At 39.7% G+C, this 15,042-nt stretch overlaps 1 protein-coding gene across 2 annotated transcripts in view; it reads left to right on the top strand.

Moving 5' to 3' along the window:
• Window positions 1-15,042, top strand: part of LATS1 (large tumor suppressor kinase 1) — a 41,167-nt gene that overhangs the window by 21,430 nt on the left and 4,695 nt on the right. For both annotated transcript variants that reach the window (XM_065590325.1, XM_042848239.2), the window contains exons 5-7: window positions 964-1,546; window positions 2,701-2,883; window positions 5,222-5,328. In XM_065590325.1, coding sequence (XP_065446397.1) covers window positions 964-1,546; window positions 2,701-2,883; window positions 5,222-5,328 — 873 coding nt within the window. The remainder of the gene's footprint in view (window positions 1-963; window positions 1,547-2,700; window positions 2,884-5,221; window positions 5,329-15,042) is intronic.

The following is a 15,042-nucleotide window of genomic DNA, read 5'->3' as shown; positions in this document are numbered from 1 at the left end:
CCTTAAAAAGATGGCGTAGAATCTTCAACAAAGATACCCTTTATCAAAATATTAATTAGTCATTTGCGTTAGACAGTAATTAACTAAAACAAGAATATTAAACACCCTGACTGAAAATCTTCTCTCCTCTCAATTGCTCACCTTTTACTATCTTGGCTTCTGTTATTTGATAGTTTCATTAGTTCTCCAGCCACTATAGTGTCTTCCATGATAGACAAGACTTGTCTTTTTAATGTAAAAACACAAGCAGAACCACTTTTCATTTTGCCTTTATATTTCATAAGAAGCAAAATAGGACAGAAGCCTTGGAAGGCCACCTTTAATTAAGAGACAAATGGAAATAGTTATGCAAAAACAACTAAGTATGCAAAGAATTAGTCATCAAACAGTGGATAACTAATTGGAAAATCTACAGAGCAATACATTCAGTTAATTGTGTCAGGAATCAAGCAAGTAATGATTCCATTAATGCAACGAATCAAGTAAAAGTTAGGTATGCAGAGAATCATGGACAAATCTGTACAGTTGTTAATATGTAAGGGACGTATTCCCATGTGGGAACATCTCTGTGAAGGATACACAATCCTGCCCTACAGTCCGTTTTTTTCTACAGAGGACATGAAAGGCAACCACCATCAGCTTGTCTTTCTCCCATCCTAGTCCGTTCCCAAAAATGGCTCCCTTAATCAAGAGCATGGTGGTGCATGGCACCTTGTGCAAATTGTTGTTATAACTGTCCCTTAGATTGCACATTTTGTGTGTGTGTGTGGGGGGGGGGAGGGTTGGTTGTTTCAACCTTAAGGGTTTATAGAGACCTAATGTGTGTGAGGGGAAAAAACTTGAAGTATTACTCCTCATTTTACATGTAAGTTTTTACTTTACTTTGCCTGAACCTTCTAAACGTATGATGATCACCACAAAGAGAAGTGTTTTTCACTTGTGAAATTTAACTTCATTACATAGGTTGGGTTGTCCCAAGATGCCCAGGATCAAATGAGAAAAATGCTGTGCCAGAAGGAATCTAACTACATTCGTCTCAAAAGGGCTAAAATGGACAAATCAATGTTTGTAAAAATTAAGACTCTAGGCATTGGGGCATTTGGAGAGGTCTGTCTAGCAAGGAAAGTGGACACTAATGCTTTATATGCAACAAAAACCCTGCGGAAGAAAGATGTGCTGCTTCGGAACCAAGTTGCTCATGTTAAAGCTGAGCGGGATATCCTTGCAGAGGCTGACAATGAGTGGGTGGTTCGCCTGTACTATTCATTCCAAGATAAGGACAATTTGTACTTTGTAATGGATTACATTCCAGGAGGTGATATGATGAGCCTATTAATTAGAATGGGTGTCTTCCCAGAAAATCTGGCACGGTTCTATATAGCAGAGCTGACCTGTGCAGTTGAAAGTGTTCACAAGATGGGCTTCATTCACAGAGACATTAAACCTGATAACATTTTGATTGATCGTGATGGTCATATTAAACTGACTGACTTCGGGCTTTGTACAGGTTTTCGATGGACGCATGATTCCAAATACTATCAGAGTGGTAAGAAACTATTTTTGTTATCTAATTCATGAATAATAATATGAGTAGAAAGATGAACATGACATAAAAAAAGTTAGAATTTAATACCCATAAGGGAAATGGAATAAGCTAAACCAATATAGCAGCGTGCACATTTGAAGTAGTACCGATATAACTATTTTGGTAAAAAAAAAAAAATCTAACTGAAATAGTTATATCAGTGCAAAAATTCTGTGTAGACCAGGCCTAAGTCACTTTTGAAAATGGGACGTAGGAGCCTAAGTCATGTGGATGCTTTTGACAATTTTACCCAAGATCTACAATTCTTCATCCCTTTTCTGCAATTATTTGGAAATTCACTAATTAAGCTTCTTTTAAAAAAAAGATTTAAGTTTATTTAATGCCTTCAGGGTAGCTGCGGGAAGCTTATAGCAAAGATAATTTTTCGTTTTGTTCTTCAAGTGGCAGTATCTGGATTCCTTCCTCGTTTTATGGTTATTTTTTTATAGGTAACCTGCAAAGAATTAAATGAAAATTGGGCTTGTACCTTTTTTCTTCAATAGATTATTTTCAAAACCCACTTTTTTGGCTTGTGTTTACACTAGAAATTCAGTTCCTCTTTAGCCTGGTATATTTTATGGTGATTGGAGAAGTAGCAAGAGGGATGACATTACATAAGGCAAGAGAGTGAAAGTTGAACAATTGTGATAGGTAAGATTTTTAATCAGACTGTTTAAAACTTTCTATTTTTTAAACACATATTTAGCTACAGTGATTGATATTTTGGAGACGGCCCTCCTTCACTGCAGGTGAGAGAAATAACCGTATACATCCTATACTTCCAACAAGTTCTGCAGCAAAACTAGGAAAGATCAGAATTGACATTTCCTATTACTTGTTATGCAAAAAAATCAATTTTTAACAAACAGAAAATAACTCAACTTTCAGGCATTCTTTTACATCATAAGCAAAAAAAGCACACAAGCTCAATATTCTAAGTTCTTTACAAGTTCACTTTTAATGATTTTTATTTTAAAATACTACTAAAGTATTCATTAGAGTAGAGAGTGTTCTTCATAAAAAGGAATGTTAAAGAATTTGGAGAGAAACTGGTCTTAGTTGCGAACCCCAACTAAGGAGTTAAAAACCCACAATATTTCATTTTTATATTGTAGGTGACCATTCACGTCAAGACAGCATGGATTTCAGTAATGAATGGGGTGATCCAGCAAACTGCAGATGTGGAGACAGGCTTAAGCCACTTGAGCGTAGGGCAGCGCGTCAGCATCAGCGTTGTTTGGCACATTCACTTGTTGGCACACCTAATTACATTGCACCAGAAGTACTCTTACGAACAGGTAAAGCTTTTTAATTTGATCGCTTTGCAAAATGACTGATGTCTAAAGGCTTTGGCCCTTTCTGAAGACGAGCACTTGTACAGATTAATTAATAATGGAGTCAGTAACAGATAAGTTAAATGAATTCTTTGCATCAATCTTCACTGCGGAGGATGTGAAGGAGATTTTCATACCTGAGTCATTCTTTTTAGATGACAAATCTGAGGAACTGTCCCAGGTTGAGGCATCCAATAAGAGGAGGTTTTGGAACAGATTGATAGATTAAACAGTAATAAATCAACAGCATATATTCACCCAAGAGTCCTGAAGAAACTCAAATATGAAATTGCAGAACAACTAATAGGTTACAAAAAAAACAGGAGTACTTGTGGCACCCTAGAGACTAACAAATTTATTAGAGCATAAGCTTTCGTGGACTACAGCCCACTTCTTCGGATGCATATAGAGTGGAATAAATATTGAGGAGATATATATACACACATATGCTCTCTGTATGTGTGTATATATATCTCCTCAATATTTATTCCACTCTATATGCATCCGAAGAAGTGGGCTGTAGTCCACGAAAGCTTATGCTCTAATAAATTTGTTAGTCTCTAAGGTGCCACAAGTACTCCTGTTCTTTTTGCGGATACAGACTAACACAGCTGCTACTCTGAAACCTGTAATAGGTTACATTTCACTATCACTTATATCAGCCTCTGTACCAGATGATTGGAGGATAGCTAATGTAAGGCCAATTTTTAAAAAAGTCTCCAGAGACGATTCTGGCAATTATAGGCCAGTAAGCCTAACTTCAATACCAGGCAAATTGGTTGAAACTGTAGTAAAAAACAGAATGATCAGACATCTAGATGAACACAATATGTTGGGGGAAGGGGGAGAGTCAAAAGTGATTGAGGCATGATTTCACTTTACATGCCTCAATCTATTAGAATGTTTGGAGGGTGTCCATAAGTATGTGGACCAGGGTGATCCAGCAGATATAGTGTACTTGGACTTTCGGAAAGCCTTAGACAAGGTCCCTCACCATAAGCTCTTAAGCAAAGTAAGCAGTCTTGGAATGAGAGGGAAGATCTTCTCACAAATTAGTAACTAGTTAAAAGATAGGAAACAAAGGGTTGGAATAAATGGTCAGTTTTCACAAAGGGGAGAGGCAAATAGTAGGGTCCCCCAATAATCTGTACTGGGATCTGTGCTGTTCAACATATTATAAATGATCTGGAAAAAGGGTTAAACAGTGAGGTGGCAAAGTTTGCAGAGGATTCAGAATTGCTCAAAATAGTTAAATCCAAAACTGACTGTGAAGAGTTACAAAAGGATCTCCCAAAACTGGGTGACTGGTCAACAAAACGGCAGATGGAATTCAGTGTTGATAAATGCAAATACTGCATATTGGAAATCACAATCCCAACTATACATACAAAATGATGGGATCTAGATTAGCTGTTACCACTCAAGGAAGAGAGCTTGGAGTCCTCAGGGATAGTTCTCTGAAAACATCTGCTCATTGGCCGTCCAAAAATATTAACAGATAGGTAGGAATCATTAGGAAAGGAATAGATAATAAGACAGAGACTATCATAAGACCTCTATATAATAAAAATATATATTAGAATTGGAAAAAGTACAGAGAAGGGCAACAAAAATTATTAGGAGGGTATGGTACAGCTTCCGTATGAGGAGAGATTAAAAAGACTGCTTATCTTAGAAAAGAGATGGCTAAGTGGGATATGATAAAGGTCTATACAATCATGAATGGTGTGGAGAAAGTGAAGAAGGAAGTGGTATTACCCCCTTCACATAACTCTGGAACAAGGGGTCACCCCAAAAAATTGTTAGGCAGCAGGTTTACTTCTTTATGTTTGTTTTAGTACTTCACACAATACAGTCACCCTATGGAACTTGTTGCCATGGGATGTTGTGAAGACCAAAAGTGTAACTTGGTTCAAAAAAGAATTAGATAAGTTAATGGAGGATAGGTCCAGCAATGGCTATTAGCCAAGATAGTCAGAGACGCAACTCCATGCTATGGGTTTTCCTAAGCCTGTGTCTGCCAGAAGCTGGGTCTGTATGACAATGGATAGATCTTTTGATAATTGTCCTGTTCATTCCCTCTGAAGTATCTGGGCTAAATGGACCATTGGTCTGACCCAGTATAGACGTTCTTAAGCTTTTCTGGGTAAAAAATAAATATTATATTATTATTATTATTATTAATCTGGAAGATAATGCAATAAATACTTACTTGTAACTTGATATGTTGGTTGTCCATTTAAATGTAAATCTAAGTAACCAAAGCACTGGTTTCATTTTTATAAGATTGCTTTTGTTTCAGGATATACACAACTGTGCGATTGGTGGAGTGTTGGAGTAATTCTCTTTGAAATGTTGGTGGGGCAGCCTCCCTTCCTGGCACAAACACCACTGGAAACACAAATGAAGGTAATTAAGAAAATCAGGTGTTAAAATTATGTAATAGTAATGTGCAAATGTAGTAGTTTGTATAATCCTACAAGCATTACCATGCTGAAAAAGCAGTCAGAATTTGTGTAAAACTTTCTAATTATATAAAGTGAGAGGAGAGTTTTAAGTGAAAAAGCAATATGCACAACTAGGTGATAAACTAACCCTATTTCTAAGCCAAAGGATATCTTTCACAGAGGCTGAATATTGTAAGATCTGATTTTATTAGTTTCACGCAATAATCCAAGCTTGTCATTTGTTCATGCTTTATCAAGAGCTTACCATTTTTGCTCTCTTACGCTATGCCATTCTCAATACCATACTTCTCTCAAACAGTGCCATGACTCGTGAGTCAGAGGGTTGGCCCAGCATCCTTTTTGTCAGACAAGCAATGTAACAGTGTAAAGGGGCATTCACTTGAGCACCTCCTAATTTCTGGATGCAGTAGCGCAATCCTTTTCTCACCCTTGGCACCTCTTACAGGCTGCCAGCCGACCTTGATGGGTCTTCAGTGGCTTCAGCCAAGTCACAAAGTTCAAATGAATCCTTTCATGGGTATGGAAGAGTCCAGTAACTAAATAGTCTATTTGCCCTTTCTTGGGTCTTCAGCCCCAGCTCTGGACTCTTTAAATTTGGGACTTTGTTCAGGTTCCCAAGTAAGCCTTGTTCCCTTTTTGGGGTTTACACCACTTCACCTGGGGCTAGAAGGAGAACCCGGGCCCGCTGTAACATAGTAGGGCATAATCCACACTAGTGGGGGGCTGTCAGCCCTGTCCTGCAACCTTGGGTGCCTTACAATTCCTTGCTGTAGTAACTCCCACCTGGGCTGCTCAGAGACTGCCTTCCAGCATGTATTCCACACCGAGTGTCTGTGTAACTGCAGCCTCCCAGCTACACCCTGGCTCCTACCAGCCTTGGTTATAGTGCAGGGTCACCCAACACACCCCCAGTCCTGAATCTTCCCCCAGAAATGTGTGTCCTGTACTGCTCAGCCTTCTCCTGGACAGTACAAATATATTAAGCCCATTAGATCATTAAGGAAATAATATAACCGCTTATTACTTAAAATAGTTTACCCAGACACTTTAACTGAAACACACTGGATTAGATAAAACACTAAAACCAGCTTATTAACTACAAAGAGATTTTAAGGGAGTATAAGTAATGAGGCATAAATGTAAAAATGGGCACAAGAAGAATAAAGATAAAACTGTGATTGGTACCTACTTAAGAAACTATCTAAGGGCTTGTCTACACTGGCACTTTATAGCGCTGCAACTTCCTCGCTCAGAGGTGTGAAAAAATATCCCCCTGAGCGCAGCAAGTTTCAGCGCTGTAAAGCGCTAGTGTAGACAGTGCACTAGCGCTGGGAGCCACACCCTTCGTGGAGGTGGGTTTTTTAGAGCTCTCTCCCAGCGCTCTGCCGTGACTACACAAGCCATGTTAAAGTGCTGCCATGGCAGTGCTTTAACGTTGCCAGTGTAGACTAGCCCTTAGTTGCAAAGCAAACTTTCTCATCACATATTTCCAGCAAGGTTACCTGACCAAACTCTTCAGGTCAGGACCCCTCCCTCAGAATCCAGTGCTGTTTCCTTTTGTCTTCTCAGTTGCAGAGGAGGTGAAGGGCAGGGAGAGAAAGAAGGGTCCCTTGGTGTGTTTGTCCCTCCTTTTTATAGTTTCAGCCCCCCTCTTAAAAAACATTTGCAGCTGAGAACCAGGAGACCGAGTCTATGTGGAAGGATGTTCCCTGCTGTTTTTTTTCCCCCACCTGTTTGACCTTCCTTTGTTTTCCCTTCCTGCTTGATGACACTAATTACTGCTTAAATGCAAAAAAAGGGAAGCACACGTTCCTTCCTTTGTTTAGGACAGACCTAACTTGTGCCTGGGCAGGGCTGTGAGATTTGGAACATGTGTTAATAACATCATAAGGGGAATCTTATAACTTAACATAGTGTTACCACACACATTTTATCAAGACAATACTGACTAGCAAATTGAGTTTTCAAATGATACCTTACAAGGCATAGATTGTACAAAGATTATTACAATAGTGCATAGAGTATGAACACGGGTATATTCAGTCACACCCACTACTCTGGGTTCCAGCCCAGGGACCCCATAAACAGCAGCCACGTATGGCTTGATTCAGTTCATTGCTGCTTCTTCCCCACACCTTTTCCTACTTGCCCCCTTGAGCTTCACCTTTATCTCAGAGTTGTGGTTCTTAGGTCCTCTCTCTCCCTGCAAATCCAGCTACGCAAAATTGCAGTCAGAAAACAATCTGGCTATCCCTCAAGTTCCTTTGCCCAGAGAGGAGCACCTTCCTTTCCAGGTCCCAACAACTGAACTGCTGTCTGTTTGTCTTTGTGTTTTTGTTTCTTGGCACAGCAGTCTCATACAAGGCTATGACAGCCACTTTCTTCTTTCATTTTTAGGACAAGTTTTTTCTTAATATCCTTTGACTCAGTCTAGTAACATTAAGGAAATGCAGCAAGGCTTTTTTATGTGTGCACTATTCCATTTCCCTGATGTTCCCCTTTAGGGAACAAATTTTTGATTCCAAGTTGTCTCAATTTTTCATAAAGAAACTTTCTTTCTATAGAATATTGCACACAGTGCCATAGAACATGGTCAACAGTTTCTTTGGTTTTGCACACACTACACAGTCTGTCTTTAAGTCTTTGTAATAAGTTTACCTTATCATTTAAGGCACAATGACCTGTTAACTCTCTAAAAATTACTACTTTGCTTTTTCTGTCATGACTGGTGTATCGTTGATTTTTTTTTTTTTTTTAGCATATATCATAAAATCTTTTGTTTCCTCGGTCCATAATTCTTGCCATTCCTTCGCAAGCTCCTTTGTGATCACACTTTTAAATTCTTGTCTACTTATGGGTATCTTAATATCAACCATATCCACCTCCTCATTTTTAGAGCTTGTCTTGCTACTTCGTCAGCCATCTCATTTCCAGGTATTCCAATATGTGCTGGAACCAATTCTATTGTTACACAGTTACCTGCTTGGATTATTTCCATAGTTAGGAATGTTGTTCGCTTATGTCATTTCTGCTTTCTAAAGTCCGTGTTCTGAGTGTCATAATACCTGACAAGGAATCATAAAATTACAGCTGCAGTCGGTCACACATCTCTTATCCAGGTTAGTGCCAACATTATTGCAGTCATCAGTACAGGCACATAATTCAATAGCCTTTTAGATTTCTGCATTCCAAAACTAGGACTACAAAAGGCTATTCCTACTCTACCCCGTGTTGTATTCTTTTGATCCATCTGTATAAACTTGGCAAAGGTGGCCCCGTTTTTCATAAATAAGTTCAGAAATTTCATTGGTCATAATGTATGGGTTGTTTCCTTCTCTCCCCCCTCCCCCCTCCCCCCAATACAATTCCAAATCCACCAATGGAGGAATAACTGTCTAGCTAAAATCTCATTCATTTCCTGTGACTAAAAAGTTTTAGTTCTGTTTTATTTTTATATCTCTCCTTTAACCATTTTTTTGACCCTAATAGTATAAGGACACCCTGGTCCTCCAGGCTTGGGGTTAGGCACAGGGCTAACAACCCTGTCCAATTTAAAAAACAAAACAAAATATGTTATGGAAACAGTGGCAGAGAAATTGACCATTCCTGTGTGTGATGGCCTTCAGGAGTCAGTGACCCGTATGACTACTAGTGGTGAAAGCCGAAAGAAAGCCACTGGTATGAAGACTAAAGTGCTCAACACCAATTCAAAAACCAAACTTGGGTTTTGGAACATACGGACAATGTACGAAACAGGGAAGCTAGCTCAGGTCACAGCTTACAAATTCTGGATGTCAGTGAAAGCAGATGGACAGGATCAGCAAGATTAACAAGAGCCTAGGATGAAACTTTGCTGTATTCTGGACAGGATGATGGACAACACCATAAGGGTGTTGCCATCTTTTTGAAGAAGAGAGTGGAGCATTCCCTGCTTGAGTGGAAGTCCATCAGCAGCAGACTTATGAGAGCTAGACTGAAAGGGAAACACAATATCACCCTGATTCAGTGCTATGCGCCAACAGATGACAGTGATGAAAAAGCAAAGGACAAATTCTACCTTGCATTACAGGCAGAGTTGGAGAGAGTACCATGCCACGACCTATCGTCATGGGAGAGCTGAATGCCAAGGTCAGTAAGGACAACACTAACAATGACAGAGCAATGGTAAGACATGGGTGTGGCACCATCAATGAAAACGGAGAGTCTTGTTGATTTCTGCAATATGAATGACTTAGTCATTGGCGGAACCCTATTTCGACATTGTGAAATGTTGGTGCTCTCAAAATGGCAGAGATAAGAACCAGACTGACGATATGATGATCATTGACAAATGGCGACACTCACTGACAGATGTGAAAGTGAGAAGGGGAGCAGATGTTGGCAGTCACCACCACCTTGTGACAGCCTTCGTCAAGCTAACTGAGAAGTGTGCGTCCACCAAACAAGGGATATAGACATTATGACGTTGACAAGCTAAAGTCCCCTGAAATAAAGAGAGCCTTCGTTATGCAGTTAAAGAACAGGTTTCAGGCACCTATGCAGATAACAAAGAGGAGGGGAATGCAGATGAGATCAACAAAAAGTGGGACAAAGTAACAATTTATAAATGGAGCAGTGAAGCCCGTCTAGGCTAGAGGCAGAAGAGAAGGAAGGAGTGGATTACACCCAGCACATGGAATGCCACAGAAACCAGAAGAGCCCTGAAGAAAAAAGCTTTAGATACAAAATCCCAGAAGCTAAAGGACAAATACCACCAGCAGTATAGCAAGGCACACTGAGAGGTCAAATGCCTTTTGAGAGCGGATAAACAACATTATATTGATGATCTGGCAACACAAGCAGAGGATGCAGCTGCTTGTGGTGAACAAGGAACTGTCTACATGTCTTATCCGTGGTAAATGGCAGACACCAACAAACATTCTCATTGGGAACAAACAAGGCCACCTACTGGCAACAGAAAAAGAACAAGAAATGCATTGGAAAGAGCATTTAAAAGAATTGCTGAACAGAGAGCCACCTAAAGAGGAAGCAAATATCCAGGAGGCAGAAGATCTTGATATCAACACAGACACCCCAACTAAGAAAGAGATCATTCAAGCCATCAACTCCTTAAAAAATGGGAAAGCTCCTGGCAAGGATAGCTCGAATGCAGAATTGTTCAAGATAAATCCTGAGTTAGCAGCATCTATCCTGGTCCCTCTATTTACATCAGTCTGGGAAAGGGAAAAAAAGTGCCAGATGAGTGGACCAATAGGGTTCTAGTGAAGATATCAAAGAAAGAAAGAAACTCTCAGGGATTGTAATAACTGGCATGGTATCACATTTTTATCTGTGCCAAGCAAGGTATTGTGCAAGATCATAATCCAGCATATATCCGAGGCAGTTGATAGTATTCTCAGACAAGAGCAAACTGGTTTTCGGAAAGGGCATGGATGCACAGATCAGATTTTAACTCTACGAAACATAACAGAACAATGCTTAGAATGGGAACGGCAACTCTACATAAACTTAAGACTTTGAGAAGGCTTTTGATAGCTTTCACAGGACCAGCCTATGGTGCATTCTGTGGCATATGGAATCCTTCTCCGTATAATCAACATCATCAAAAACTTCTATTCCAACTTTACATGCACTGTTGATCGCAGTGAGCTCTGTTTTTAGGTCAGAACAGGTGTATATCGGGGTGAGTCATGTTTGCAATCCTTTTCAACATTGTCATTGACTGGGTAATGCGGTGTACAACAGATGATATGCCAAGAGGCATTAAATAGACACCCTTCTCATCCCTTGAAAACCTGGACTTCGCAGATGATCTCACTCTCCTATCACATTCCCAACACCATATACAAGAAAAAACAACTAGACTCAACACATTCAGTCAGCAAATTGGACTGAAAACCAACCGCAATAAGACTAATATCATGACCTTTAATACTGTCTCACTGTTACCAGTACGGCTAGAGGATCATATTCTCACCAATGTAGAAACATACACATACTTGGGCAGCACCATCAGCCAGGTCGGTGGAACAAGCCAGGACATCTGGAACAGAATCAGTAAAGCCAGGAACATCTTCAGGAGCTTAAATACAGTCTGGAAATCATCAAAATACAGCACCAAAACCAAACTCAAGATTTATCAGAGCTGTGTACTTTCAACACTACTTTATAGTGCAGCATGCTTGAGAAAGTACGACCTGTCCAAACTGTCGTCTTTCCATACAGTCTGCCTCAGAAAAATCCTCTGTATCTTTTGGCCCAGAACAATCTCAAACGAAGATCACACAGTGCAGTCAAGAAAATATGAACGTCATCATTCCCAGGAGGCGTTGGAGATGGATTGATCATGTGTTTTAGCAATAAGATGGACACCTGAAGGCAAGTGAAAACAAGGCTGCTCAAAAACATGGGCGAAGAGCTGTAGAAGCTGAGCTGAAAAACCCTGGGGCACAGAGGGGGAACCATTGAAAGACTTGCCAGAAACAGATAGGAATGGAGGAGCTTAGTCGCTGCCCTAAATGCCAGAGGCGTAATGGGAACGATGATAATAGTTGGTTGACTGATGAGCATGAGGCAGTCTGGGCAAGTCATATCACTTTGTCTACTAAGCTCCCAGTAATACTTGTAAATCAGTTGTGTACTTCCATTGGTATGATTTCCTTTTACCTTTTGCCCAGAAGGTTAGAGCTAATAGTTTCATCCTTAGATTTATAGATGCTTCCACAGTGACTGTTTGCAGCACACGCACTAATGATGTTGTTGGCCAGCAGTTCCAAGTTTCTAAGAGTTGTTTTTGAGGGTGAATCAAAAGGTTGGCATCTGTAGTCTAAAACTGGATTAAAGCAATATTCAATTCATCATCATCAGTACATTCTTATCGGCATCCCATTTGTTTCCAGCTATGCTTTTAAGTACGTTCATCCTACTTCTGTACATTTGTATGATTATCTATGTGACCTTTCCAAATTAATTTAATAACAAACACTACTCCTAGGAACTTAAGCTTTTGAACTGATTTTTTTTTCAGAAATAAATCCCAGTCTTCCCTTTTTTTCTTCCTGGTTGAAAGCATTCGCTTAGTTTTTGCAAGCGAGAATTTAAATCCCCAATCCCTTCCCCACTTGGAAATCCTCTGGAGTGCCTCATTATCTTTCATATGGTTACTTTTAGTATTTATACTTAGTCCATATAGCACAGTCATCTGTGAAAAGGGAAATACTTATTCCCCTCTGCACAATTTCTGGGAAGTTATTTATCATAATGGAAAACAAAATAGAGCTAATAATGCTCCTTGTGGAGTTCCATTTGTAAGCATGTAGGTTTTTGATAAAGCTGTTCCCACTTTGACTTGTATAGTTCCATCACTTGAAAAGTCCCTTCGCCACCAAAACATTCTCCCTTTTATTTCAATTTTGGCTAATTTATATTGGAGGCCTTCCCTCCATAGCATGTCATATGCTTTTTCAGTGTCCAGGAAGACCGATATCATAAAGTTCTTAGTTCTTTATGCTTTTTTGTACCTCCATTTCTAATCTCACTATATATGTTCAACCATGTATCTTCCTTTTATTAAACTACTTAGTACTGTACAGTATCATTTTTATCCAAGTATTCCACTAGTATAATTTTTTACCATGATTTTCCCCACACATGATGTGAGGGCAAACTGAACTGCAGCTCCTTTATCTGAGCTGCTGAGCTCTGATTGGCTGTCACTAGTATTTCTAGCCCTTGAAGGACCTGGTGTCTCTAGCTTTTAGGATGAGTGCTCCAGTGAGGTGTCTCTAGGTAGGCCTGGAGGACCCACCTTTGTTGCTCTTTTCATTCTACCTTGCTGCTAGGGCAGGGTGTAGTGGAGAAGTATGTCCTCTAGAGAGGCTACGAAGGCCTGGTGCATCCCATCACAACCAGATAGTTATTTTTTTCTCTTACCTTCTTCCAGAACTTAAGATCAATAAAGAGCATATTCCTCAAGAATGGTAACAGTCACATAGCACAACTAGATTCAATCCTGAATGACTAAATCAAATTATATGTTTTTATTTTTAAGTCCATTAGAGAAAATATTGGTAAGAAGATTTAGAAGATAATGCATGTTATTTACAATCCTATTTCTAGGCCCTGGTGAAAACCCTTAGAAATCTTAGTTACAAAAGAGAAATATTAGATGACATCAGATAGTTTAGCCAGATATTACCGTATAGAATCTCCTGGTCTTTCCAGATTCTGTCTCATGCTTTCTGTGGGGAAAATACATTCATAGTTTTTAAAATTTATTTATTCATTTATTTTTAAGACTAGAAGGGATCATTATCATCTAATGTGATCACTGGCATTGACAAACATCTGTAAGCACTGTAGTGCTGGTAGGAATAACATGCCATAGAATGTCACCCAGTAATTCCTACATCAAGCCCATAACTTCTGATTGAGCTACAGCATATTTTCTAGAAAGACATCCAATTTTGATTTAAAGACTTCAAGGGCAAAAATCCACCATATTCTTAGGCAAGTTGTTCCATTTAATTACCCTCACTGTTAATACTTTGCACCTTATTTCTAGTTGAACTTGTCTAACTTCAACTTCTATACCTTGGATCTTCTAATGCCTTTTTCTGCTACAGTAAAGAGCCCTCTACTATCAGTCTTCTCCCCATGTAGGTTCTTGCAGACTGTGATTGAGCCATCTTTTACTTTTCTGTTGGATAAAGTAAATAGATAGGTTTCTATAGTCTCTCACTGTAGGACAGGCTTTCTAGACCTTTAATCATTCTTGTTGCTCTTTTCTGAACTCTTTCCAGTTGGTCAGCATCCTTTTTAAAGTGTGTACATGAGAACTGGACCAGTATTCCAGTAATAGTCTCACTAATGCCATATACAGTGTTAATACCACCACCTTACTTCTCAGTATTCCCCTGCTTACGCATCCAAATATCACATTAGTTTTCTTAGATCTGGTCTATACTACATCTATCAATAGACCTACATTGCTCAGGTCAGGGTTGTGGATTTTTCAACCTCTGAGTGATGTAGTTATACTGACCTTCCCTCCCTGTAGACAATGCTATGTCAGCAGGACAGCTTCTCCTGCCAACATAGTTAATCCACTCCCTGAGAGGCGATAGCTGTGCCGATGGGAGAGCTCTCTCCCATCGTCTTAGAGAGTCTTCATTAAAGCACTACGGGGCACAGTTGCATCGGTGCAGCTTATGCAGCGTTTTAAGTGTAGACTTGCCCTTAGTCACAGCATCAAATTGGGAACTCGTGTTCAATTTATTATCTATCATGACCTCAAAGTCCTTTTCAGAGACAGTTTTCCAAAATACAGCATCCCCACCCCCCAAAATCCTGTAATTGTGACCTATATTCTTTGTTCCTAGATGAACTACCTTGCATTTGGCTGTAGGAAAACCAATGTCTTCATCTCTTAAGGCTTGTACACACTAGTGCTTACTTCGGTATAACTTCAGTAGCTCAAGGCTATGGAAAAGCCACCTCCCTGTGCAACAGAAGTTACACTGACCCTAAGCACCAGTGTGGACAGCGCTGTATCAGCAGGAGAAGTTCTTCTTTTGACACAGCTACCACCATTCAGGGAGGTGGATTAATTATGCCGATTGGAGAGCTCTCTCCCCTGAGCATAGAGCGTCTGCAC

Source organism: Chrysemys picta, chromosome 3 (assembly GCF_011386835.1).
Source record: "Chrysemys picta bellii isolate R12L10 chromosome 3, ASM1138683v2, whole genome shotgun sequence".
Classification (NCBI taxonomy): Eukaryota; Metazoa; Chordata; order Testudines; family Emydidae; genus Chrysemys; species Chrysemys picta.
The sequence above is the reverse complement of the archived record's forward strand: the minus strand, read 5'-3'. Positions and strand labels throughout refer to the sequence as shown.